The sequence below is a fragment of the Brassica oleracea genome, chromosome C4, assembly GCF_000695525.1.
Source record: "Brassica oleracea var. oleracea cultivar TO1000 chromosome C4, BOL, whole genome shotgun sequence".
In the NCBI taxonomy this organism is placed as follows: Eukaryota; Viridiplantae; Streptophyta; class Magnoliopsida; order Brassicales; family Brassicaceae; genus Brassica; species Brassica oleracea.
In genome coordinates, this window is record NC_027751.1 from 34,368,631 (window position 1) to 34,396,485 (window position 27,855).

Genomic DNA, 27,855 nt, shown 5'->3' on the forward strand with positions numbered 1-27,855 from the left:
AATACAGAAATGAAATTAGATAATTTATATTAAAAAGAAATATATTAAACTATCGAGATCGACGTAATAAACATAAAACACAATCATATTAGAAAATTCAGTCAAAGCCAGTTTTAAAACAAAATATAATGAAACAAATTCCCTCGCGAAGCGCGCATTTACCCTAGATAAAAATTAGTCTATATGATTAGAAATCAGATTTATTTAAAAATAAATATATATTCCTTACACTAACTTTAAAATATAATATTTTCTACTATATTTATATCATAATATTATTATATAAATATATTTCTAGAAAAAATATTTACCAATAAAAATCATGTTTTATTTAATTTGATGAAAATGAGGAAAACAAACAAATTTTTAACTTAAAACAAAATACCAAATTAGTAGAATGGCTAAAACAGTTGAGAAAAATAAAAAGAAACATAGTTATGCAACAATGGATCCAAATAATCAGCTATAGACTTGCATGTATATATTTTCCCTCTCTATACAAATAGATATGAATTGTCAAAGACTAATCTCAATTTTAAAATTGTCCTTACTTTATTTTCAGCACTAACAGATGTAATGCCACTTCAAGAAAAAAAAGAAAACCTACCTAATTATCAAAATAACATAGTTTATTTAGACTTAAAAAAAACAAGTACAGAATTTAACTACTATTTATATTTTTAACTAATAAAAATTAAAATAATTATTTACTCAAACTATTTCAATTATTTTTGAATATGCATCCCGTCTGTAGGGCGGGCCGGCCTAGTGACTATATATAGTTGAGGTTGCAGTGTTGATCAAGGGGATGGGTATTACAAATATTATTTTATTAATCACTCAGCTTACACACATAATTAAGCTTAAATCCAACTTAGTTCAATAAGTACTTTTTTAGTGATGGAAATCTTCACCATACGAGACTTGAAGCTTCAACACTTTCTTCTTTGCCGAGGCAGAAGAATTGCAAACTTTTGGGAGAGGAGCCTTTCCTTGGTACGCTTTGCACATTTGGGCCACAAAATCTTCATAATTCTGCATCCCAGAAACCAAAACATGCAATATATAATTAACTGATTATTAAACAATCCAAATAAATGAATTCCGGTTTTCTTAAGGAAAATAAGTGTTATACTTCGTAGAGTGGCTTGCCGTTCACTGTGACCCACGGGACGTATTCTTTCTTCGGCATCAAATTCAAAGTCTGCTTTGCATAACCAAGTATAAGCTGAATTGAAATAAAGCATAGGGTTATATGACAATTATACAAATATAATATATGTGTATATTATTAAGATTGTTTTATGCATACGTACTTTTTTAGAGAGATTACTGGAGTAACAATCTCTTATGGTTTTCTCACCACCATATGTCTTAAAACATGATGATTCCCAGTTTTTCGTGTCCTTTTCAACGCACCTTATGAACCAGTAGTGCATTTTCTGCGATCCAAAAATCATCCCATTTCAAATTCAGATATCATTTGCCTCGTATATATTTTGAAGACTGTAGATATTAGAAGTAAGTTTTTTTATTTGTTATTACCGGATTGGGCCAAGTTTTTATGGCGCAAGCTCCAATGGCGTTTAGTTTACATTCCTCTTCACCATGCTTCACAAAATTTTATTATTAATTAAAACAGCATAGAATAAGCATACAAGTGATTAAACCGATCTATAGATAGGAGGGGATTAAGTGGTTTTTTATTAACAGAGATTGATTAGTGTATAAACAAGAAAGAACAGAACGTATATACTAGTGATTGAACATCTTATCGTTCATCCATGGTCTTCTTAAACATTTATATTGGGGAAAAAATGGTCAACTAAACTGAAAGAATCTCCTTTTGACAAAAAAAGGTTGAAAAGAACCTGGCAAGTGACAGTTAGGTTATCGGAGACTTTTGCGTTACCGAATGGAACGAGCTTGAGATCGGACTCAAAGAGTTTCACCAGATCATCGTTTATGAATTTCTGACTGTATGGACAAAGTGATTCGTAGTAAAGATTGAGTTTCACTTTCTGGGGTTTTCCAGCCACAAGATTGTTTGAGAATACGAACAGGAGAAGGAAAGCTAAGAACACAAGCTTGTTTGAAGAAGAAGAAGCCATTGTTAAAAGTATTCTTTCTAGAGTTTGAATTGAGTGTGGTTTATGACGAATGCTTTGTGTATGCATTTATAGATGAGATCTCTTTATAGATAGCTTTATTTTACAGTTGGTTAATTGATTTTTAATACATTGGTAACATTTTCCACGCGGAGTTTCCCTTATTATTGTTTTTTTGTTTGACCTTGTGTGTCCACATGTTAAAGAGCCAGAGTACCTTTAATATTTAGTTTATAAAATTACTGACTAGCATTAATTAGTGAATATTAGATTCTACGTATACTTATAACTTACATGATAACCCGCGCATACGCTGAATGGATTTTTTATTCTAATATTTGTTCGTTTTAACATTTTGCAACAGTACAATCTTTATCGATTGTAAAATGACAAATACAAATATTGATCTCATAAATGTATAATCGTTGTTTAAGACTTAACATATTACAGCACATTTTAATTATATTTTAGAAATATAATTGTCTCTCTAATATATATTCAATAGTTCGGTCTAAAAATCATCTAATTGTAGAACAACAAAACAAATTACTTATTTTATTAACCTACGGTTTTGAGGTTTAGTTACTTAAGAGTATACCGATAAAAAATATATATAAATAATTTACCTTTCTAATATATGTAAACTATGTATAAACTAAGAACTGTTTGATTTAATAAATGATAAATCATAAAACTTATAATAATAGTTCAAATCTCTAATTCTTACAATTATAAGATCTAGACAGGGTATTAGGGAGAAACAAATTTAAACGAATGATCAGATCACTTATTCTTCGAACAAACTCAAAATGAGGTAACTGAAATCTTGTCATGATATTTAATTAAAATTTTTTTAGGAATATAAATCAAGACTAAATTATTTAATCTGAATGAAATAGCATATATATAGTGCTTCCAATATTAAAAAATCACTTCAATTTGAAGAAGTTTATTTTTGGGATTGTGAGGATCAAATAACATATTAGAAACCACATATTTAAAAATAATTTGTATACATGTAATTATATACATTAGAGTAAGCACATAAATCAAAACTAGTATCTTTTGTTTAATTATAATCATATTTTTGATAAATAAATCAAAACAATCATTTTATTTACTTTATAGGGTATATAATTAAACTTTAGTGATATTTACATAGATATATATAGTATCAATAATATTATTTGATAAGTCAGTTTCCTACGTGTCACGCTCACATTAACTCTCACGGCGGTTGATTACTATGATACCCTTAATGAAACAAATATATCTAATTATCATTATTAAATATTTATTTTATTTTTCCGTTTTTATTTAGGTTTCCTTTTTTTTTCAAATAACCTATATAATAAAGAAATTTTATAAATTTTAAAAATGAAAAATAGATTTTATATATAGTGTAATTCATAATAAGGAAAGTTCACAAACTAATCTTGATTTTAAAGTAAAGAACTAATATTTCTTTTTAAAAAATAATCTTAAAAAACATAATATATATTTTAAAAGTATTAAGAATTTTATTTAAATCAATCTATTTTCCAAATTATTACAAAATAATTTAAATAACATAAACTAAGATATCTTTAATGAATAAAATTTAATATAATCTTTTTTTCTTTATGTTCCCTTTTATATTTTTAAAATAAAATATATGATAAAGAAAATATTTATAAAACTTAAAACGAAAATATTTTTTATATTCAATGTGATTTCATAAAAAGGAAAGTCTAGAAAAATAATCTTGATATTAAAGTAAAGAATTAATCTTCCTTTTTAGAATGTATCAATTATGTTTTTATGCAATTTTGTACCTATCATCACTTTATTTTTATAATTTTATTTTTGAAAATTTAGATATACCAAACTACTAAATCTAATAAAGTTAACATAGTCCTAGGGCTATTTACAAATAGCCAATTCATAAATATATATACACATCTAAGATGAAAACCAAACTAATGCAATGAACACAATAAATATGATTTGGTTGAATTAGATTAGAAATAGTTATACTGAATTTGACGGAATATATGTAACACAATATATCCAGAAATGAGTAACTAGACCAATCCAATTTTTTTATACAAAGTCAAACATTAAATAAAAAATAAAAAATTTCCATTTATAGTAATATTTTTATACATATAAATTATAGATGACTCAAAATATTACTAAATAAATACGAAATTCTCAAATAATATTATAAATATATTAACCAACTATTATAATTAAATATCATTGTTATGTTTATTTATGAAACTTTGAATCGATCAATACTTTAGTTTACTTTTACTCTTTGATTCTAAAAACAACATTTACTAAATTATACATAATCTTACTAAAATATATATACAAATCTAAGACAAAAATCAAACTACATGAAAATAACAAAAGTAATCAAAATTTTAATATGTAAAATAAAAATATCTTAGTTGAATCGAATAAGTAAATGTTATCTAATATATCCAAATAATAGTCAAACAGTCGAGATATTATATATCCACAATTATACGTCTAATGAAAATAACATAATGTTATTTAAAATAAACTATGTATATTGATTACAATATAAATAACAGAATAAATTAAAAATAAAAATAAACTATTAATAAATTATTATAATGTAAATAAATTATTATAATATATTTACTTTATAAATATTTATATACGTGCATGCACGAAAAAATCACCTTGTATTTAGTATTAACCTTTCCTATTCTTATTATTTTATTAACATTTTTATATTTTCTGTAACAAAAATTAAACCCTTAATCACAAAACTTTTTCCAAAATTGCACCTCTAAAATAACATTGATTAACAGGTTAAAAGACTAATAGTAAATAAAAATTTGGAGGTTTCAAATCGATATTGATTTTTAACTTGTTTCTTTTGAAGAATCGAACAGAGAGTCAAGAATTAGTGCTATGAAGAAGGTTATCGGTCTTGATCCGGGAAAAAATTGAGCCGTCGTTTTTCTCAGAGGTTATCAGTGTTTAAGGAAGGATCTACAAATCTCGTGACCTTGCTTTTTCGTAAGCTATTTTGAATCTCGATGTCACAATGTCAACAAAACATCAAAAATTATTAAATTATCTTGTTTGTACAATTATGTTGATGCAATCTTGGGTTGAAATGGGTGAGGGCTGTTTTTAGGAAGCAAAATGTTTGAATGGTTTCTTTTGCAAAAACTTCATCTGTTTTGTTGACCTTTTGAAAAAGGGTTAGAGTTGTGTTAAGGAAGATCAAGTGACCAAGTTCATGATTTTTTTTCTTCTTCTTGTAATTGAATTGGTTAATTAAGTTTCTTTAGATGTCAAGTTTTGATAAATGACACTGCTATCTCTTTTGTAGCCTCGTGAGTTTATTCATGATCTTGGTATTGTATGTGTATTATTCTTTTGCATAAGCACATAATATTTTATATATACTAAAAAAGAGAGAGAAAAATTGGATTCAGAGAAGAGAGAGGGAAAGCCAGAAAAGGTTATATGTAGGTCTAAATACTTGGTTGAGTTGATTCCACGTGTCCCTTAATAGATATTCCTAAAATGTAGTCTACACATTTACTTTATGCAGAAATCAGGTCAGTAGAGGGGGTATGTCAAGCGCTATCAGTGGAGTTGTGTGATGCATGGTAATGGTGACTAAGTTAGAGTGTAGTACATTGAATCATCCAAGGTTAGTAATGATTCACGTCCACCTTTCCTATCTGCAGAAGTGAGAGTAGTGATTTTAAATTATATGTGTCTCTGCTATTTTCAAAAACTCTTTCATTAAGACTGCTCTTATTTTTCCTTGAAGACAAGTAAAAGAGTAAGTCTGAAGGAGTTGATATACTATGGCTTTACCTGTTTTTAGCCATAGTATATAGGTGTTTTAGGAACTATTTATTATGTTTTGGAGTCTTTTTAAAGTGTTTACATGTTCATGAGTGTTTTGGAGATATATGGTAATTTTGGAGTATTTTGGAGCAAAATCTAGAAGAAACTCGTTGCTGCCCATCGAACCAGTCCAGAGTCGACATTTAGAGTCAACCGTTGATCGACAGAAAACTCTTGTTGTCGATCGACAGTGAAGCGCGCAAAGCCCGACTTGGTTCTCAGCCGACTTATGGCCCAAATTCCACATTATTTACAAGATGACTCATGACTGACTTTAACCTAATATTTATGTGATATGTCATTGTTTTGGGAAACACACGCTTTCATACAATTTACTTTTCACAGCAAAACATAGATAGGGTTTTTACTAGTTTGGAGAGAAGATCTAAGACTCCTTCAGAGATTTATATTGGAACTCCGGTTTTTCTACCTTATTCTATTCATACAATTTATTCAGATATTTTCTATGTTCTGCTTTCCTATGTCTGAGTAGTCACTCTTGTTAGATTTAGGGTTAGAACTAAGATTATGAGGGATTAGCCCAAAATATAGATACACTAAGGTGATAAGATTTCCTTCATAGGAGTTGTTGTTAATGGTTGTGTTCTAGAGTAGCTAACTAGAACTCTGAACTTCGGATAATTAGGTGCAAGCGAAAGCATGGTTTATTACATGAATTAATTCCCCTGAGCTAGGATTGCTAGAAACAAACGACAATTGATTTAGTCAAACTAGTGAACTAATCGAACAGCTCGGTAAAGCTTGCTTGGCAAACATCGAGCGACGCCAGTCACATAGCGTCAATAGATGTTCGAACTATATCAACAAACGACGGCTGAGATATAGACTTACACCACAAGAAAACACTCCGAATTCCGACGGAGCTTCCGACGGACACCTAGGTCGTCGGACATTTGCGACGGAATACTGACAAATTTCCGACCAAATCCAAAAAAATGAAGTCGTCGGAATTCCGTCGGCCATTTCCGACGGAATTCCGACGACATACGGTTCGTCGGAATTTTCCGACGACTTTTCGACGACATTCCGATAAAAAATGTAACCGTTGTAGTCGTCGGAAGTTCGTCGGTATATTCCGACGGAATTCCGACGACATTCCGATTAACAGCAAAGTCGTCGGAATTCCATCGGTATTTTCCGACGGAATTCCGACGAACCATGTGACCGTTGCCGACAAATACATATGACCGTTGTATAGCCGTTTGGGATTGGACAATTCCGACGGAATTCCGACGGACTTCTTTATATCCGTCGGAATTTCGTCGGAAAGTCGTCGGAGGTCCGTAAGCAATTTCCTATAAATACAACCCCTCCTCATTCAACTCATTCACACTTCATTCTCTCTTCATTCTCTTTAGTCATAACAATTCCGTGAAAATCATGTCTTCAGAAGTTTATTATCGTTCGTGGATGGATAAACCTCATTTGGATCCGAACACCAATTTGCTTACGGAAGAATACGTTCAAGGGATTGGAGAATTCATGAGGCTTGTTCAACAGCAACCGGATGCAAAAAGTGGTATGTTAAGATGTCCCTGCTCTTCTTGCAATAATAATAAGGTTATAAAAGAATTTGATGTTTGGACTCATTTGTATATGAAAGGGTTTTCACGTAATTATAAAGTTTGGTACCTTCATGGGGAAACTGGTTATGAATATGGTAGTACTAGCGAACCTCAGCCTGTTAGTGAACCTCAGCCTGATATTAGGTTAGAAGAATCTAGAACAGATATAGATTATGGTGTAGGTACTGAGCAGATGGTACATGATCATTATAGAGGGGAAGAACCAAACCCCGAGTCTAGGAGATTTTTTGACATGTTGGATGCAGGAAAACAACCTTTGTATCAAAATTGTAGAGATGGTCATTCAGTCTTATCATCTGCAACTAGATTAATGGGTATTAAGACAGACTATAATTTGGCTGAAGAATGTATGGATGCGATTACTGATTTTGTCAAAGGTATTCTACCTGAGGATAACCTTGCACCGGGTTCATACTACGAGGTTCAGAAACTTGTTGCAGGTCTTCAACTACCGTATGAAGTGATAGATGTATGTATTGACAACTGCATGATCTACTAGAGAGCGGATGAGACACGGAATATATGCAAATTTTGTGGGAAACCTCGTTATCAGGACACTTGTATTAAAACCCCATTTTTTCTAATTCATGTTGCTCTGTTTATTAAATGTGATTAGAACTATTCATCAGTTATCTCTCTTCACCCTGAGACCATTGAAGGAGGAAGAATAGGGACGCTTGTGATCGAGTCCTTTGTGGTAGATGTACCAGAAGGGAACACAAACGATGAGACTTGTTACTTTGTGGAGGCTTTGATCAAATGCAATCTTAAATCTTTAGCTGATATCTCCCAACGCCTTGCGGTTCAAGACACAACAGCTTCCACATGAACAGAGTCTAAGAGAAGAGAGAGAGATTGAAGAAACTTAATGAAATGTGGAGTCAAGAGAGAAAGATTCGGTGCGGTGGATGAAGCTTTCAAAGGGAAAAAGAGAGTGTCTCTTTGAGGATGGACAAGGCAAATAATAATCGCCATTTTACCGTTTACATAATAATAAGTTTCTTTATTTAACACTTTTTTTTGTTTGTCAATTTGATGAATATTTTTGGTTTCTTTCTTCTCTGAAGATCCAAAATATGATTTTGGAGATTTGGCTTTTGCCACCACTTGCAGGAATCTTTACAATTTGCAGAGAGACATGTTAAAAGATGTGATCATGGGGTTCCACTCTTCTTCCCTTTTTTTTGTAACACTTAAAAGTTGGTTGCACCCATAATGGCCACAGTTCCTTCTTAATTTTATTTTTTCTACCTTTTTTTTTTGTTTTATGATTACTAACTTTATTGAACCAATAGCATCTATGGGATGTGAAAATCTCCATTAACACTTAAAAGTTGGTTGCACCCATAATGGCCACAGTTCCTTCTTAATATTATTTTTTCAACCTTTTTTTTTTTCAATTGTTTAGGGTTTTGGAAGTTGATCTCGGATTTTAGGTTGTTTGATTGAACATTTTAGGATTGAATGGATAGTTTAGGATATATAAGTTAGGATTGTTGTTTTAGTTTTTTTTGGAACATTTTTTGATTTTTAAAAACGTTTTTTGATTTTTTAAAACGTTTTTTTTTATTTTTAAAAACGTTTTTTGATTTTTTAAAACGTTTTTTTTTATTTTTAAAAACGTTTTTTGATTTTTTAAAACGTTTTTTTTTATTTTTAAAAACGTTTTTTGATTTTTTAAAACGTTTTTTTTTATTTTTAAAAACGTTTTTTGATTTTTTAAAACGTTTTTTTTTATTTTTAAAAACGTTTTTTGATTTTTTAAAACGTTTTTTTTTATTTTTAAAAACGTTTTTTGATTTTTTAAAACGTTTTTTTTTATTTTTAAAAACGTTTTTTGATTTTTTAAAACGTTTTTTTTTATTTTTAAAAACGTTTTTTGATTTTTTAAAACGTTTTTTTTTATTTTTAAAAACGTTTTTTGATTTTTAAAAACGTTTTTTTGAAAAAAATATAAATATTTAACACCATTTTTCTTCATTTATAAATTTTAACAACATTTTTCTATATTTATAAATTTTTTATAATTTTGTATACATATATATATATGTAAATCATGTATAGTAAATTTTAAAATTTTTAATATTTTTTTTTAAGTTTCCACTAATAAATATTTAACAACATTTTTTTTTTAAAATATAAATATTTAACAACATTTTTCTTCATTTTTAAATTTTTAATAACATTTTTCTATATTTATAAATTTTTTATAATTTTGTATACATATATATATATGTAAATCATGTATAGTAAATTTTAAAATTTTTAATATTTTTTTTTAAGTTTCCACTAATAAATATTTAACAACATTTTTTTTTTAAAATATAAATATTTAACAACATTTTTCTTCATTTTTAAATTTTTAATAACATTTTTCTATATTTATAAATTTTTTATAATTTTGTATACATATATATATATGTAAATCATGTATAGTAAATTTTAAAATTTTTAATATTTTTTTTTAAGTTTCCACTAATAAATATTTAACAACATTTTTTTTTTAAAATATAAATATTTAACAACATTTTTCTTCATTTATAAATTTTTAACAACATTTTTCTATATTTATAATTTTTTTATAATTTTGTATACATATATATATATATGTAAATCATGTATAGTAAATTTTAAAATTTTTAATATTTTTTTTTAAGTTTCCACTAATAAACTATGTTTGATGGGTTAATTTTTTTTTTTTAGGGCCGAGGATGAAGCCCGCCCCGCAGCCCGTCTTCGACGTAGTTCGGTGAGCGGTTCCCGTGCATCGGTATCGTCTCATGACTCGGTTCCGGTATATATTCCCGCTCCAGCTCCCTCTGCCCCTCACGCTGCTGCTCAACAGGATCCGGGGGTCATGCCGGTTCATCTATTGGTTCAACAACCAGGTCGAGAGCATCTCCCGTTTCTCCAACTCAACCCACGACGAGGCCATAGCACTTGGTTAGTATTTTTTTTTTTTTGTACCGTTATATTTTTTGCTTTAATTAACTTGCTAACTTGTATTTTTTTTTAAAGGTTCACCAAGTCGAAAAATGGCATTAGCCGGAGCATCAACCAGATGATGTACTCCATGCTCCGTTTTGGATATCCAAAGTGGAGTGTGATCCCTTCCGACGAACGAGAGTTGTGGTTTCGTCAGTTTGCGGTATAGTAACCCTTCATTTTTTTTAAGTTTTTACATTTTTTTACATATATTTACTTATTAAATTGTGTTTGTTTTGTAGCAAGAGTTCAACTGGCACTCCGATCTTACGGAAACAGTCCGTAAGAAATTCAACGAAAAGGCCATGGACTCTTACACAAAGCAGATAAACGCGTGGAAGACAGTTTGGCAGAAGAACAAGAAGCCACGGTTCATCAACGGGGGGGTGTGGGAGCAGTTGATAGCTCATTGGGAGAGGGAAGACACTGCAGAGACGTCTTCTAGGAACTCCAGGAACCGGAAGAGCGATCGTGGCGGGAAAGGGATGTATGTGCACAACCTCGGCGCTTGCTCCATGTCTACTAAGGAGGATGAACTTGTAAGTTTTTTATTATTATTTATCTTTATATTTTTTAAATAAATATTTTATATATTTTTTGGCTAATAATGGCGGTTTTTTTAGATCGAAGCAAATGACGGTAATCCCGTTGATCGTCTCCAACTCATTAAGGTGGCTCACACTAACAAGACGACGGGTCAAATTCAGGACCCCGTGATCAGAGGTGTAGTTGATTTGGTGGAAGCTGAGATAGTTTCTCAATCTCAGCCTCTCTCTGATGACGGCGACTCCACGGGAGCTTCAACCAACCTGTCTCTATTGCAAATAAATGAGATGGTTGAAAAGGTAATTTTTTTTATTAATATTTTTTTTTTATAATGTCGATTACTTACTTGTTCATATTTACTTACTTTAAATATTTTTGTAGGCGGTTCCTAAAAGGAAAGGAGGCCGTTTAGTTGGGTTGGCCCGTCGTGCTTCTTCGTATCCGGCATCTTCTTCGCAAGCTCCGTATGCCGATCCCATGATTCTCGAGGAGCTACATGACAAAGATGAACGGATTGGGGCATTGGAGGAGCAGAACACCACTATCCTTTCGGAGAATGCCACTATCCGTTCGGAGAATGCCACTATCCTTGCTGAGTTGGCATCCCAGAAGAAGTTCAACACCGAGATTATGCAGAAGCTAGATCGTTTGATGTCTTCGAGTTCTTCTTAGTTTATTTCGGCTTTATAAAACTTTCGGAATGTTTTTTTTTTCTATTTCGGTTTGTATGAATTTTAAACTTTATGAATGTTTTTTTCCTATTTCGGTTTTTATGAATTTAAATTTTATAATATTATTAGTTTTAAATTTCCAATTTTTTAAATTTATTAATATCAAAAAATATATAAAAATGCAAAATTAATTTGTAAAAAAAAAGGGTATTTACCGACGGACAACGGTCGTCGGAATATACCGACGGACATATATCCGTCGGAATTTACCGACAAACTCATTTCCGTCGGAATATACCGACGAACGTGGTTCGTCGGTATATTCCGACGACCGATGTCCGTCGGTAAATTCCGACGCCCAAAGTTCGTCGGAATAAACCGAGGAACCACGTTCGTCGGAATTGTAGTTTTCCGATGAACTCTGGTCTCGTGTAGCCGCATCGTAATATCGTCGGAAGTTCGTCAGAATGACGTTTCTCGGTATTCGTCAGAAAGTCGTCGGAATTTCTGACGAAATTCCGACGAAATTTTTTTGTCCGACGAAACGATACCGACGGACGGGTTCGTCGGAAATTCGTCGGAATAGACCGATTCCGACGAATTTCCGACGATTTCGGCCATCAGAATCCCCCTGTTTTCTTGTAGTGTTAGATCAATAGAATTTATTCGCACGCGAAGATGGAATATATTGTCACTAGAATTCGTGTACTAGGATTGAAATCTTAGCATATATATCATTATAATCTCAATTACCTGAAACCCTAAATCTAGCTATTTTTCATTACTGTGTACAACCTCAAATCAGTCAATCAATCGAACAACTGCCTTCTTCACCTCTGCTTTTTATTGTTTTAATTGCTTGTCTAGCTTAATCATAAACTTGTTAGGATCTACTGTGTGCCTTAGCTTTTTGTAGATTTGATCCCTAAGTACTACGACTGAACCTCTTATTTGAGAGAGTAAAGTCACTCCTTGGGGTAATTTGAGTGATATCAAATTTGGCGCCGTTGCCGGAGAGCTTTGATCGCCAGTAGATCTTGTTAGTTAGGTTTAGTCTAGGTTTTTATTGCTACTCAAATTCTCATAAAAAAAATTTCTTGATTTCTTTCAGGTGCATGCCCAGCAGTATCATAAGCAACAAGGAAAAATCATTGCTATCTTCAGACCCTGCACTTTTGGAACGCACGATCCGCAAAGAGGGACGAGCCGCATCAATCGATAACAACCCAAATCCGCCGACCAACAGTTGTGAGCTACCATCAATCGACACTTCTACCCTAACATCGATCGACTTCCGTCCGCGAGACATGGTTGCGACTCTAGTTTTGGTGTGAGATGAGGATGGAGACATGCATGAGCAGGAGGTAATGCAACAGGTCAGGGGTTAGATGATCAGAGGGCTGTAATTCCTGATCATGATGCTGATGTCGCCGCAGCTGATGCTCAGGCTGTAGGTGATGAAGCACATGCTAATTGACCCAGAACGTTGGCTTACTACAACTGTCCAGATCAATAATATGCCAACAGATATACTATTCGTCCTCCAGCTATTCAGAGGAACGATTTTGAGCTGAAGCCTCAGTACTTTACATTTTTGGGATAGACACCCTACTGTGGTCTCCTACATGAGCATCCTATGGACCATCTGGAGCAGTTCGAGGATTTGGTTTCTGCCATTATAGCCAATGGAGTCCTTGAGGACTATCTCTTTTGTAAGCTCTTCAAGTACTCACTATTTGGAGATGCTTCGCACTGGCTCAAGCACTTACCACCAGGATCTCTCACATCCTGGATTGATGTCAAGAACGCATTCCTGCGTAAGTTTTTTTATGAGGGATGCACTAAAGAGTTGAGAAGTAAGATTGCTACACACACATGGGCCTATGGAGTCATTCAGAAGACCTTGGATGAGATTCAAGTCCTATCAGAGAGATTGTCCACACCATGGATTCAGAGGCATCGCGTTGGCATATCAGATGGCTCTGGACACTGCTAGTGAAAGAAACTTCAACACTAGGAATCCAGAAGAGGCAGTGAGACTCATTGACAACTAGGCATCCAACAACAGCACGAGGAACACTGATTTTGAGAGGAAGATTTTGGCCACTACTCCTGAGAAGGAGCAGTTGGACGGTGTCAAGGCTAAGCTGGATAGTGTTCATAAGCTTCTCAAGAAGCAGGTTAGTTTTGCAGAAGATGTAGAAGTTGTAGATGTCGACAGTGACAGAAATGACAAGGAAGATGTGAACTTCATCAGTGGTACTGGTTTTCAGAATCAAAGGTCTGGGAATCAGAGTGATACATAAACTCCTATGGAAATAGACAGAGGAGCAACTGCAACCAGAGTTCGCAGTATCAGAAACCCTACAGCAATAACTATAACAGCAGCAACAAACCCTACAGAAACTCTTCTTACCAGAAACCACCACCAGAAACCCATGAAAGCAAGATTGAGGAAAAACTTGATCAAGTTCTTCAGGGCCAACAACAGCTGACAGTGCATTTCAATGGGAAGATAGATGATGTCCACCAACCGGAACACAGTTTGAAACTTTGAAAACACATGTAAAGAAGTTGGAGATGCATGTGGTTCAGATAGGAGAAGCTATTAAGAGGCAAGAAGCCTTAGTCAAGGGTAAAGGAGAAGAAACATTGAAACACCACGTGGATGCGCTTCCATCATAGATGATGATTTCTAGCAAGTGGTTAAGCAGTAGAAGCTTCAAGAGGGCGACTTCAAAGTTGAAAGCTCCATGAGTTTCGGAAGTTCACACTGGTGTCGATCGACACCAAGAGACGAACATCGACCGATGGAGTCATCAGAGCACCGACCTACACACCCTATCCAGCATCGATCGACACCTTTTATGGAATATGTTGCATCGTGCGAGACAGTTCGGATCATGACTCACGAGGAGTTCGCAGCTCGACACCCTCATCCACCCCAACCCTACCGTGTCACCACGGAAGACATCAATCGGCAACAACAACCATCCGCCGATCGACACCAGACATTAGGCAACGATCGACAAGAGTCCTCCAGCGTCGATCGACACCTGCCTTTAACTTACTGAGTGCAGTTACCTAGCATCGATGTAGCCAGACTGAATGCACTTAGAAATCCATCTAAACCTTTAGAAATATCAATAGACAACAACAGTCAGCAATCTAAAGATGCACCAGAGCCTATGGTGGTTGAACAGGCTACTGAAGGACAAACCTTGAGAAAGAGGAAGGAAAAGGTTCTCAAGCATCTTAAGAGAGGAGCTACTGAGAAAGAGATGGATAACTTCACTAAAAGGGTTCTCATGATACCCTTGGATAAGCCGTTCGGTGAGGCTTACTTTACCTACAGATTGTGGTTTTTTTCAGAGACACCATGGAGACTGAGAAAGATATTGAGAAAGTGTTCAATCAAGTCAGAGAGAAGATGAGACAGATGATTACACTGAAGAAGAGGAGTGATCCTGGAAAGTTTGTAGTATCGTGCTTGATAGGAGGCATTGACTACCCTATTGCGCTCTGCGACACAAGTTCTTCAGTCAGCATTCTACCTAAGGTGATGGCAGACCATCTAGGTCTAGAGATAGAACCTTTGAAGGATTCGTTCACTTTTGTGCACTGTTCTCAGAGGAACTCAGGAGGAATCATCAGAAACCTTGAGGTGCAGATTGGTAATGCATTAGTTCCAGTGGACTTCCATATCAAAACTTCTTGGGTAAAATTATGTGTGGCCCTACTGTTTTCAAAAGTTCTTTCATAAAGACCACTCTTGTTTTACTTGGGTAAGTCTGGGGGAGTTGATATACCATGGATTTTACCAGTGTTTAGCCATGGTATATAAGTGTTTTAGAATCTATTTATTATTTTTTGGAATCTTTTTAGAGTATTTTTAGAGTCTTTACATGTCCATGTATGTTTTGGAACAATGTGATGATTATGGAGCATTTTGGAGATGAAAGTCAGAAGAAACTTGTACATGTTCATCGAACCAGCCAGAGTCGACATTCTGAGTCAAATGTCGATCGACAAACATCTCTTGTCGTCGATCGACAGCAAAGCGGGCCGCTTGTTCATGACAGGCTTGAAGCCCAAGTTCCACATATTTACAGAACTACCCCTAGCCAATTTTTACCTAATATTTATGTGTTCTGCCATTGTATTGGGCAACACACGCTTTCTTATTTTTATACCACAAAGTTTAGGGTTTTTAGTAGTTTGTAGAGAAGATCCAAACTCTTTCAGAGCTTTGTATTGGAACTCCAGTTTTTATACATTATTCTATTTATGCAGTTTATTCAGATATTTGCTATATTCTGTTTTGCTATGTCTAAGTAATTCACTTGTTAGATTTAGGGTTCTGAAGGATTAGGCAAAACTATAGAACTGTTAAGGTGATAATAGACAACCTTCAAGGAATTGCTTTTAATGTCTGTGTTCTAGAGTAGCTAACTAAGACCTTGATATTAGGATTGTAGACAACTACGACGGTATGTTCTGCACCAAAATAGATTCCCTTGAGCTAGGATTATTAGAAACAAGCGACAACTGATTTAGTTAAGACTAGTGAACCTATTGATCAACTCTCTAACGCTTGCCTAAGGAAGCATCGATCAACGCTAAATCAATAGCATCGATCGACGCTCGAAGCGACATGTGAGATATTGAACTTAGTCAATAGAATTGATTCACAGCGGAAGCTGGATACCTTTTATTAGACTTTGAGTTCTAGGATTGTCAACCTAAACATTATATATCACTATAATCATGATTACCTGAAACCCTAGGTTTAGCTATTTCTCTTAATTATTTACAACCTCAATCAACTGAACAATTGCTTGTTCACTTTGCTTTCATTTATTCACTGTTTTAAACCTATTTGTCTAGCTTAATCTTCACTGCTTTAGATCTATTGTGTGCCTCCCTCCCAGTGGATTTGATCTCTATATACTGCAATTGAACCTCTTATTTGAGAGAGTAAAGTCACTCTAGGGTAATTTGAGTGATATCAACCAGCTGCCTAATATGAGATTGTGGATGTACAAATATGGACTATTGTACTAGCAATGTCTAGATATACACATATATCCTTAGAAGATAGTGATGGGTTTGAGACTAGATATGTACTATCAGAGTATTGATTGTATTTGTATGGTGCATTAAGCGCATTGTATGTTCTGTGAGGTGTTTTAGATATCGTGTTTGTTTCATGATAGAGCTATACTCACATGTTCGGTATTCTACAGCTGAGTCAATGGTTTGTGTGTTTAGCATTCATGCCTCACTGAGAGACTCTCATATTATTCACCCCTCTTTTCTCTCCTTTTCAGATAAGTTTGACAAATAATTGGATATCTCGATGGTTTGGTATCCATAGACAATCGGGGGTTTTCTTTCGGTTTATTCGATTTTTCCAAGGTTCTAAAAATCGTCTAGGCAGCGCCTAGGCCCCCGCCTAGGCGGTAACTCGGTCCTATCCGAAAAGATTTTCTTAAAATCCGATTTATACCGATTTATATGATTCAAATTGGTTTTAGCTGTTCTAAATCAGTTAAAATTAGTTAAAATCGATCTAAAATTGTCTATATATGTTAAATTAAGCAATAATATTATTACAAATCTACAAATTTGTCTACTTTCTTCTATTTTGTATATCTAATTTTGATAATTCATCATTTTTTATAATTAAACTTAAAAACTAAAATATGTCATATAAATGTATAAAGTATATAAAATAAATTAATAATTTGCTAACGCCTAGGCCCCGAATAATTTGCCTAGTCGCTATTCCTCTATAAAGCGCTTAGTTACCGCCTAGCGATTTTTAGAACATCGGATTTTTCTATTCGTTTAATTTTAAAAGAATTTTTCTTTCTGATATAATTCATTAATGTTTTGGTATTTATTCGGTTTTACTCATTTTTAATCTCGTTTATTTCTTTATCGGATTTAATGGTAATGAAAACATGATTAACGATTATTACATTAATAATTGGACTTGTGAGATTACTTGAGAGAGACGCTAGGGTAAGAGACACGTCGTTTTCGAGAAATGATGAAACGGGTGTTGCATTATAGCTAAGCTAATGTGATCTCCTGATTTATGTCAGAATTAGATGATCATGTAGTCTATTTCAAGGCGTGTATATCTATTTTTAGCAGAAAAGGAAAATGAAAGATCAGAAAGTGTTGAACCTATCAACAATACCCGTTAAGCTCTCCCTCTCTCTCAAATTTCTCTTCCATTTGTACTTGTATACTTTTTGACCTCGTTTATTTTGTTTGAATTTTTTTTTGTTACAATATTTTACCAAGTTAGGGTTTTTGTAAAACTGTGTCATGCCCTTGATTCTTCTTCAGCGTTAAGATCATTCGTTGCCTTTAAATCATCACGCTATTGATAAAAATGGACAGTGGAGAATTAAGTAGGGTATTCCAAATATTTGATAAGAATGGAGACGGGAAGATCGCAAAGAACGAGCTGAGGGAGTTCTTTAAAAGTGTGGGTATTCTCATCCCTGAAAAAGAGATTAATGAGATGATAGCAAAGATGGATGTGAATGGAGACGGATTCATGGATATAGACGAGTTTGGATCATTGTATCAAGAAATGATGGAAGAGAACGAGGAGGAAGAGGACATGCGAGAGGCATTCCGAGTATTCGATCAGAACGGTGATGGGTTTATCACAGGTGAAGAACTGAGGTCGGTTCTTGCATCGATGGGTTTGAAACAAGGAAGAACACTTGAAGATTGCAAGGAGATGATCAGTAAAGTTGACGTTGATGGAGATGGTATGGTTAACTTTAAGGAGTTTAAGCAAATGATGAGAGGTGGTGGATTTGCTGCTCTTAGCTCCAGTTAAACGTTCCTTGTATTTTCCTTTTGTTTCCGCTGACAATAATTTTGTGATATTTATCAAAAGACGTTATGAATTTTCGTAATGAACACTAGATTTGGCAAAAAGAAGTTAAATTAACGAGGTTGTATTTAATCAAGCAACTGAGTTAAAATGATTGTTGTCTCCTGTTACTTTTATAGACGGCACCGTGTTGTTGTTTCACTTAAAAATCATTTAGTAAGGGCATCATTATCGCCACTTCGTAAGCCCACTTCTTAGCCTTTTTGGGTCGAATAATAAATCAAAAACACGGGAAATGTTTACTAACGGGCCTTAATTAAGAAGTTTGGGTGGACGTCCTTAAGTGTCAGGTTGCAGCTGCATATTGGCTTTAGGATTCGAAGAAGGGAAAGTCGCGTTTCGATCTTCTCATTTCCGTCTTCTTCTTGTTGAAAGCTCGTCGGCGAAGAAAGAATCGCCATAGGTTCGCCGTAGACGTCCATGCCCAAATCCTCATCCTCTCCTTCATTCTGATCACTCCACATCAATCTGTTGCTAGGTCCTCTCGTTGATTGCGCAAATCGAAATCCTCTCCGTGCATGTCAAGCGTCGAAATCCTCTCAGTGCATGTCCTCTCGGTGATAGCCCAAATCGAAATCCTCTCGGTGCATAGCCCAAAACAAGGTATGTGTTCCTCCTCCGTTTTGAGATTTTAGAGGATTTTTGTGCGATTATACGATTTCGGTTTGTGATTGTATGGTTTGTCTATGAGTAATTTAAATTGAAAATTAGTCTAGATTTAGGGTTTGCTATCAGATTATGGTTCGTCTTTCTCGTCTGTGAAACAGTTTGCAATGATACTTTAGTGTTGGTTTTTTTTTCCTGGGAATACATTGCAGGATTTTAATGAATTTGCGATGAGAATGAATTTGCGATGATACTTTAGTGTTGATTTTTTTTCTGTAAATACATTGCAAGACTGACTATATAATGAATTTGCGATGATACTTTAGTGTTGATTTTTTTTCTGTAAATACATTGCAAGACTGACTATATAATGAATTTGCGATGATACTTTAGTGTTGATTATGAATTGATATGTGCATACATTGTAATAAAGTGAATCGTCTTTTCTGACATTGTTATAGATTACTCTTCCGTATTGTTTGCTATCAAAATACATTGCTAGACTGACTATTGTTTTTAATGTTAGCTCTGCTTTTGTACCATCTTACTGTGGTGGTTAATGCTTGCGAAGTGTTGTTTAGTTTGAAACCAAATTCACCTTTTAATTTAATTGAAGTGTAGTTCGTTTGTAACCGAAGTTTGCTTTATCTTAGTGTAGCTTTATCTTAGTGTAGTTTGTTTGAAAGTTCAAACCAAATCACGTTTTGGTTTAATGAACCTGTAAACTTGAAAGCTTTGTAGTTGTGTAAAGTGTAATAACTTTTGATTAGACATTGGTAGTTTATGGTTAGTCTTTAGTATTGGAACTTATTACACTTAAAGTTTCACCTATTTAACGAAACTCATCCTCCTTTCTGTCATATAATCTCCATCGTCTTGTTTCTATCTTCTTTCCTAAAACAAGTAACCATTCCGGGTTCTCTTCATTACCCCCTTCTCTGTTCTTGTATCTATCGATTCGATGCATCCATATAGTAATTCCTCTAGCTATGTAGGACTTCTCAACAGTCAAAATGAGAGTGTGCTATAGGGAAACTTTCTTTATGAGAGTTTTCCTTCTAGTATGAACATTGGAGCTTCAAATATCCCTCCCTTTAGTTCACAACAATCTGAGGCTCCAAGTCCCCAAGAAGACACACCAGCCCAGCGTAGGGAGAGAAGAAAATGGAGCCCTGCCGATGACGAGGTTCTAATAAGTGCCTGGTTAAACACTTCTAAGGATACTATAGTTGGTAATGACCAAAAGGGAGGGACTTTCTGGGAGCGCGTTGGAGAATACTTTGCAGAAACTCCGCATGCTAAAGCGAGTGGTGACAGGAGGATGCATCTCAACTGTAAGCAGAGGTGGCACAAGATCAATGATCTCACAAACAAATTTTGTGGGGCCTTTGCAGCTGCCGAGAGACAACAGAGTAGTGGTCAGGGTGAGAATGATGTTCTGAAGGCCGCTCATGATATTTTCTATAGTGATTACAACATTAAATTTAACCTTGAGCACGCATGGTGTGTGTTGAGGTATGAACAGAAATGGATCAACCTCAACACTCCCAAAGCTACTGGCCCTGCAAAGAGGAAAACTGGTGACGAATCCGCACAATCTTGAAGTGTCAATGTCGATGATCATCAGATACGGCCTGAAGGGATCAAGGCTGCAAAAGCAAGAAGGAATAATGGTTCAGGGAAGGCTCTCGATGATTATAAGACCATTTGGGAGATCAAGAAGGAGGATTTGGCTATGAAGGAAAAACTGTCAAAGCTGGCTATACTAGACACTCTCCTTTCGAAAAAAGAACCTCTAACTGAGTTTGAAGATGTTGTGAAGAACAAACTACTCCAGTATTTCTGAGAATGATGTGTTCAAATAATGTGTTCTATGGTTTTATATGTTGCTTTGTTTGTATGTTCAATATGTTTATGCTCGTTGCTTCATGTTTCTAGTAGTTGCTTCATGTCTGTTGCTTACTTAATTTGTATGTTGACTCTGTTCCCTTCTAATATTTATGCTAAAGCTTCAGTTGTGGTTCAAATAATTTTTTTAATGGTCAATCTGTTGCTTACTTTGTATCTTCAGTGTGTATAATTTACTAATATATTTAATAATTTTTTTTTTTTTTACAATTTTTTTTTTGCAGGTTAAGTAACAATGGGACTTGATTACAGCTATAGTCAGCCATCACAATCAGATACGTTTGGTGGGCACACAGTATCCAGTGGCTACGACGAGACAGCCGATCTTATTCGTCGGGATCAAGAAGAAATAAGAGACAACATTGCTGAGCAAGTTCATTACCCGCCTCAACCTGAGGTGGAGTTTGGAATCCCGCAGATATGTTACTGTGGTCGTCTACCCCTTCTCGCAAGCTCTCATTCTCGAAATCATCCAAGTAGACTATACTACACCTGCGCAAATGTTGATGATGGCGACTGCCATGTTTGGAAGTGGTGGGATGTCGCCGTTATGGAAGAGATGAAAGCAAGGGATTTACACACCCTCGAACTGGCTCAAAAGGTAGATTCTCTTACCCTTATGGGTGACTATGTGACTGAGCAGAAGGTGGCTAAACTAGAGGAGATGGTTTCTAAGCTAAGTAACAAGAATCCAGTGTTTACCAATCGGTTTGAAATGGTTGTTGCTTTCATGGTCGTTGTTTTAGTCGTAATGGGGATGATGGTCATGTTTAAGTAGACTGCTTATGTATTTTAGCTGTAATGGTCGGGTTGTTGCTTTGCGGTTTGTAATAAGGACTTATGTATTAGGGATGATGGTCATGTTTGAAATGGTTGTTCATGTCGGAAATGTGTAATATGATAAAGAGTATTCGTATGTATTTTACTTCTCTCATGTCGGTATGGTGTTGTGATCACCAGAGTTAGAAACATATAAACACGTGAAACAACACAACAAAACAAGCAAACAACTGTCAGAAGAAACTAACAACACAACAAAATTATCAAATCTGGTGTCACAAGATTTCAAAACTATTAACATCACGGGAGTTTATAGGGAAAATATCAGAAGGGAAACATTGTGTGCTATAAAAATATAACATCTTCTCTCATTACCTTCACCACAACTCATCTCTCTTGAACTCTCTTTCCAAACATTTTCTCCCCATTCATTTTTTTTTTAAAAATGGCTTCTTCTTCTCATTATCATTACCACAAAGATGATGATGTTGAATTTGAATCCCTTTTTGAAGAATTATTAGAAATCCCAGATACTTTTCCCGAACCGAAAGAGCGTAAAAAACGTATATTTATTGAGAGAAACCGGGAAGAAGGCCACATCAACCTGTGGAATGATTATTTTTCTGAAACTCCTACATACCCTCCCAATATATTCCGGCGACGGTTTCGAATGAGCAAGTCATTGTTCCTACGTATTGTGCATCGTCTCTCTACGGAAGTAGCTTATTTTGCTCCAACACAAGATGCAGTCGGAAGGTCAAGTCTATCACCGCTCCAAAAATGCACTGCAGCCATTCGTCAATTAGCATATGGTGGTGGGGCTGATACAGTTGACGAATATGTAAGACTTGGTGAAACCACAGCTCGAAAATGCTTGCACCAATTTACCGCGGGAATTATCCACTTGTTTGGAGATGAATACCTAAGACATCCAACAGGGGAGGATCTTGAAAGACCACTCGCTAAAGGAGAAGAACGTGGATTTCCCGGGATGGTTGGAAGCATCGATTGTATGCATTGGGAGTGGAAGAATTGCCCTACCGCTTAGAAAGGTATGTATTCACGAGGAACTGATAAACCAACAATTGTGTTGGAGGCCGTAGCTTCTTATGACCTATGGATATGGCACGCATTTTTTGGAGCTCCAGGTACTATGAACGATCTTAATATTCTAGATCGATCACCTGTTTTTGATGACATTATTAAAGGAATAGCTCCGCAAGTCAACTTCAATGTCAACGGAAGGGAGTACGATTTCGCCTACTATCTCACGGATGGTATTTATCCGGAGTGGGCGACATTTATTCAATCTATCCGACTACCACAGGGTCCAAAACATTCACTATTTGCTAAAACCCAAGAATCTGTCCGAAAAGATGTTGAGCGTGCCTTTGGAGTCCTGCAAGCTAGATTCGCCGTTATTAAAAATCCATCTAATTTATGGGATAAATCTAAGATAACAAATATTATGAGAGCATGTATCATACTCCATAATATGATTGTCGAAGATGAACGACGTACACAGACTCAAGATGAGACGTTTCAAGATGAGGATATTTCTTTTTGCGTCAAGATGCCTACCGAGCTTTTCAGTACACTTGATCGTCGGGCAAAAGTTCGGGGTAGACCAATCCATAGACAATTAAAACTTGATTTGATCGAACATATATGGGATCAATTTGGGTTTGAAAATTAAGATTTCATGTTTAAGTTTCTATGAATTGAATAAAAAAGATGCTTTTATGCATTTTTTTTTTCAACTTTGTAATCTTTTTTTTTTAAATTTTTGTTCAACTTTGTTATTTTCTTATGTTTAATGTTATATGTTTTGTTATAAAGTCCTCCCAAAAAAATTTACAACATAAAAAAATTATTACTATTTAGCTAAGAACCAACAAAAGTATCTACCAATAATCTCCACTTTTAATCAAGTATCTTAACAAAATCACTTAATCTAATTATATTAATAAACTAACCTAAGATATGCAATTAAAGTCCTAGCAATGAGGATGGCCTAAGCTGTCAGATCTTTTGGTTTCTTTTCTTCTCATGTCGATCATTTAATTTTTGTGATGTAAGGAATTCTTTTAAAATGGCTGATAAGCTTGAATACAATGATAGAAGTTTGCATTATGCTATTTTTTTATGTTGATTCAGTCCCACTGAGCTGGCTATGATAGCTTCAGAATCTTCTTAGGATTAGAATAGCCTTTTGTTGAAAAAAAAATTAAATCATACCAACCCAAACTTTAGCTTTATTGTTCGGCTAATTGTATAATCTGAAATCGATACGTACTGAAAGTATACACTTATCGACAGTGGGCTTAGGAGAAGTCTTCATCTTGAGATTGGATCTAGGCGGAGAGCATAATAGAGCTAAAGTATACTTTCAGAACTTTTGGACCCGGTTAAAAGTTCCTAACGTACTCTTTGAATAAGGATCAAGCTAATCTTAGTTCATTACAAAGAACACATGTGCCTCGATGAAGACATGTGCTTGGAGAGAGGCGATCGTGCCGTAGATGAAAGACAATCGTGCCATGAGAAGCGAGTGTCTAACATAGATTATTTGTCTGGTTTTCTGTGTTTTTCTGTATATCCCCTCCTAGGCAAGCTGTCTCTTTCCTTTTCCTTCTAGTGTTTTCGGCCGACATACTTTTCCTTAGTGATTTTCCAATATTTTAATGGGCCGAGTTCATTGTTTAATAGGACTTGTTCAGAGGCAAAGCCTATCTCCAACAATAAGCCGCCTCCCCCCAGTTCGTTGAGAGAAATGAAATGGATATATATCTGCGAATTTTACGAAAAGGGTTACGAGAAAATGAACTCGGTGCTTTGTGCCTATGACGATCTAGGCAGTTTCTGTAAACTCATTCCTAGATGAAAGCAAATTTACTGTGAACTCATGCTTAGATGAAGGCGAGTTGATTTTGACCTCATTGCTAGATGAATGCAAATTTACCTTCATATTTGATCAACTAGGCGAGTAACTAGAACTTCCATGATGAGTTGAACCATGCCTAGATGAACATATTGGCTAAGTGTCTGATCAGGACATAGCCAACATTATCAATCAAATATATTGGCTAAGTGTCTGATTAGGACATAGCCAACATGTTGCGAACTCGACCCTAAGATAACATATTTTTGAGCGTTACTTTAACTCGGCATAGTGTGTAGTTATATCCTCCAAGAAAACCAACTATCCACCGAGTTTACTACGTCACATATATGAGTAATGAGGTGGACATGATATGCACATATCATTCGCTTTGGCAAGTCTAGTGTGATATTGATGTATCTTTCAACTCAGCCTTATTATAAGGGAGAATTGGAAAAAAAAGACACTTTCAATTTTTATTTGTCACAATAGGACTTTTGATATTTTTGGTCATTTTGGATAGGTTTTACCCTTCTCTAATGGCAAAAATAGTAAACTAAGTTTTAAAAATATAAAAAAAAAATATGAAAACCATTGGAAACTTAAGTATGATTATTTATATGTTACTTTTTTTAAAAAAAATACTGGAATCATATTTTATTTTATGTTCTAGCTACGGATAGAATACTCATTCTAGTCATCTACTTAGTTCAGAAATCGGATACTAAGTATTATACATAGATTTATCCTAAATATATAACGCAAACAAAACTTTCTTGTATATTCTATCTTAGTTAGAATTTGTTAGGTTATATTCTATCAAGATGTCGTTAGTCTACCTGTAGCTTTATTACAACTTATAGCCACGACTCTATAATTAGCCTTTTCTTGTTTATGTGTCATAACATGTTCTGCTAACCTTATGTTACGCCTTCGGAAGAATAAATTTTACACCCTATCTACATTGTTCTGCACAACATAGGATACATATTATAACCAAATCACGAAAATATGAAAGTTTCCATATTTTCGGTTAATATTTTTCTTAAATCTACACAAAATCCAGAAAAAATATACCCTAAATCTCGTACAGTATCTTCTCTTCCATGTCAAAAAATCATCAAAACTGCTCTTTCCTTCACTCGAACCCGAGTTATTCAAGAGAAAACTACACACATGCCACTAGACCACACATGATTCATGATGCTTTGATACGTATACTAGTTTATATACTATCAAGTATGATAAAAAAACTTAATATTAATCATTGATTAATCCACGATTAATTTCTGGGTTATTGTATATATTGAATTTTCACATAACAGGGGGTCAAAAGTGCACGTTTGGAAGTTTAAGACGAAAATAAGGATATTTCTATAAATTTGGAAGAATTGGGGAAAACATTTAAACAACAGAAAATTCAGGGACCAATGTTAAAAATAAGAATACTGGCTGGTCTAGATTCACAATTGAAAGTTTTGGAATTAATTCTAGGAGCAATATGTACAAACATAAAATTATGGGACAAATCCGTGATTAGTCAAAATTTTGAGGACCTGTCTTGCAAAATTACCCAAACGGCCATTGTTGCTCTTCGACAAGCTTTCCTTCGATCCGGGACGGTAAGAGCTGATGATTCCGACATAACGGAGATAGTGGAGTGAGGTAGAGAGCACGACGAGATTGGAGCCTTCGGATACGAAAACGGAGGAGTGACATCACGAGTTGATGCCGTGGAGGAAGCTTGGTCTCAGCGATTGAACAGAGCATGACCACGAATTCGACGAGACAAAGTCGACACAGAGCAGAGCACAGTGGTGAGGAGCTAAAGAAGACGATTAGAGGTCGGGATGAGCCATACCTCTTTCGTGGATTTCTCTTTTTTTTTTCCCTTCTGTTTTTACTTCTTTTTTTTCCTTTTTAATAAAACATAAATCAATTACTAAATATTAATATTAATTAGGTTTATTGAAGGGTATAATGGTATTAAAGGAAATATAAATCTTAGTTACCGAAATAATCTTTTACAAATCCTATTGGGACAAATCTAAGTTGAAAGTGTCTTTTTTTTCTCTAATTTTCCCTAATTATAAAGACTATTTGAATGTGACTTATTTAAGTTATTCAATCCGGTGTATAAGTCGTACCTGTCAAGTTAGGCTATACCCAACTTGCGAATGGCATTATTCAAAAACTTATTTGTAACTCGTATCATCTGTCAGGTGTTGACATGAAGCAGAATTAAGTAGCTAGACTTGAGAATTAAGCAGCCAGACTTGAGAATTAAGCTGCCAGACTTGAGAATTAAGCTGCCAGACTTATAAAGTTTTATAAAGCTTTTATAAGGCTTTATAAGGTTTTGTAAGGCTTTATAAGGTTTTATAAGGCTTTATAAGAGTTTTATAAGCTCGATTTTATTGAAGAGAAGAAAAAGAGAGAAGAAGATATTTTATTATATTGTGTACTGAGGTACTTCTCTTTAAATACTTGTACCCAGATCCACAATTAAATTAAGGAAACTATTCTCTCATTCTTTCTCTTACATCTTGAGATCTACTTTCTCTCTCTCTATGTTCTTCATGTTCTTCATTCTCCATAAATAAACTCTCAATAATTCTCTCATTCTAACATGGTATCAGAGCATTAAGCTCCTGAAACTCACAAAAGCTTCCGCAAATTTCTTTCTTTATTTCTCAGATTATCTTCAAAATCTGTTGGATACATCCTTTTATCCACTGGTCCAAAGGTCTTTCAAAAGGGAAGAACCTCACCAGAACTCAAGATAGAGGAGTACCCTATTCTCTGGAACTCAAGAAAGCTTCAACCATATCAGGAAAAGCTTCTTCAAAGTCCAGTTTATCTCAAAATCAGTAGGAACAATCTATTGTCCACTGGTCCATATCTCTCCATGAGGGAGAACTCCAACATGGTGTTGTTTCCAGAGTACAAGAAGGCT

The 27,855-nt window shown here is 34.5% G+C and overlaps 4 protein-coding genes and 1 pseudogene across 4 annotated transcripts; 4 read left to right on the forward strand and 1 right to left on the reverse strand.

Annotated features, from left to right (window-relative positions):
- Nucleotides 1–894: 894 nt before the first annotated feature.
- Nucleotides 895–2,123, reverse strand: LOC106341254 (gamma-interferon-inducible lysosomal thiol reductase-like). The gene is made up of 5 exons (XM_013780058.1): nucleotides 1,872–2,123; nucleotides 1,546–1,611; nucleotides 1,317–1,442; nucleotides 1,136–1,228; nucleotides 895–1,035 (listed from the first exon to the last, which is right to left on the reverse strand). Exons 1-5 carry the CDS (start codon nucleotides 2,109–2,111, stop codon nucleotides 895–897), a joined length of 666 nt encoding a protein of 221 aa, XP_013635512.1. The 5' UTR covers nucleotides 2,112–2,123.
- A 15,954-nt stretch (nucleotides 2,124–18,077) lies between these two features.
- On the forward strand, nucleotides 18,078–18,723 carry LOC106341076 (calmodulin-like protein 2). Its single transcript, XM_013779891.1, has one exon. The coding sequence runs from the start codon at nucleotides 18,209–18,211 to the stop codon at nucleotides 18,665–18,667; it is 459 nt and encodes a 152-aa protein (XP_013635345.1). The 5' UTR covers nucleotides 18,078–18,208; the 3' UTR covers nucleotides 18,668–18,723.
- A 374-nt stretch (nucleotides 18,724–19,097) lies between these two features.
- Nucleotides 19,098–22,133, forward strand: LOC106340758. The gene is made up of 2 exons (XM_013779602.1): nucleotides 19,098–19,327; nucleotides 21,463–22,133. The coding sequence occupies exon 2, from the start codon at nucleotides 21,474–21,476 to the stop codon at nucleotides 22,014–22,016; it is 543 nt and encodes a 180-aa protein (XP_013635056.1). The 5' UTR covers nucleotides 19,098–19,327; nucleotides 21,463–21,473; the 3' UTR covers nucleotides 22,017–22,133.
- On the forward strand, nucleotides 20,394–21,176 carry LOC106338719 (glutathione S-transferase T3-like). Its single transcript, XM_013777629.1, has 2 exons — nucleotides 20,394–20,845; nucleotides 20,936–21,176. The coding sequence occupies exons 1-2, from the start codon at nucleotides 20,394–20,396 to the stop codon at nucleotides 21,174–21,176; spliced, it is 693 nt and encodes a 230-aa protein (XP_013633083.1).
- The window catches only part of LOC106338720, a 12,845-nt pseudogene continuing 7,029 nt past the window's right edge, over nucleotides 22,040–27,855 (forward strand).

What these genes read in the sequence shown, in the direction of transcription:
- LOC106341254 (XM_013780058.1), bottom strand. Translation starts at nt 2,111, where the DNA reads ATGGCTTCTTCTTCTTCAAACAAGCTTGTGTTCTTAGCTTTCCTTCTC. An exon ending in ACCTAACTGTCACTTGCCAG is followed by an intron (nt 1,612 to 1,871) that starts GTTCTTTTCAAC and finishes AATTTTGTGAAG; the next exon opens with CATGGTGAAGAGGAATGTAA. An exon ending in CCAGTAATCTCTCTAAAAAA is followed by an intron (nt 1,229 to 1,316) that starts GTACGTATGCAT and finishes ATTTCAATTCAG; the next exon opens with CTTATACTTGGTTATGCAAA.
- LOC106341076 (XM_013779891.1), top strand. Translation starts at nt 18,209, where the DNA reads ATGGACAGTGGAGAATTAAGTAGGGTATTCCAAATATTTGATAAGAAT.
- LOC106340758 (XM_013779602.1), top strand. Translation starts at nt 21,474, where the DNA reads ATGGGACTTGATTACAGCTATAGTCAGCCATCACAATCAGATACGTTT.
- LOC106338719 (XM_013777629.1), top strand. Translation starts at nt 20,394, where the DNA reads ATGAACATTGGAGCTTCAAATATCCCTCCCTTTAGTTCACAACAATCT. An exon ending in CACGCATGGTGTGTGTTGAG is followed by an intron (nt 20,846 to 20,935) that starts GTATGAACAGAA and finishes ACAATCTTGAAG; the next exon opens with TGTCAATGTCGATGATCATC.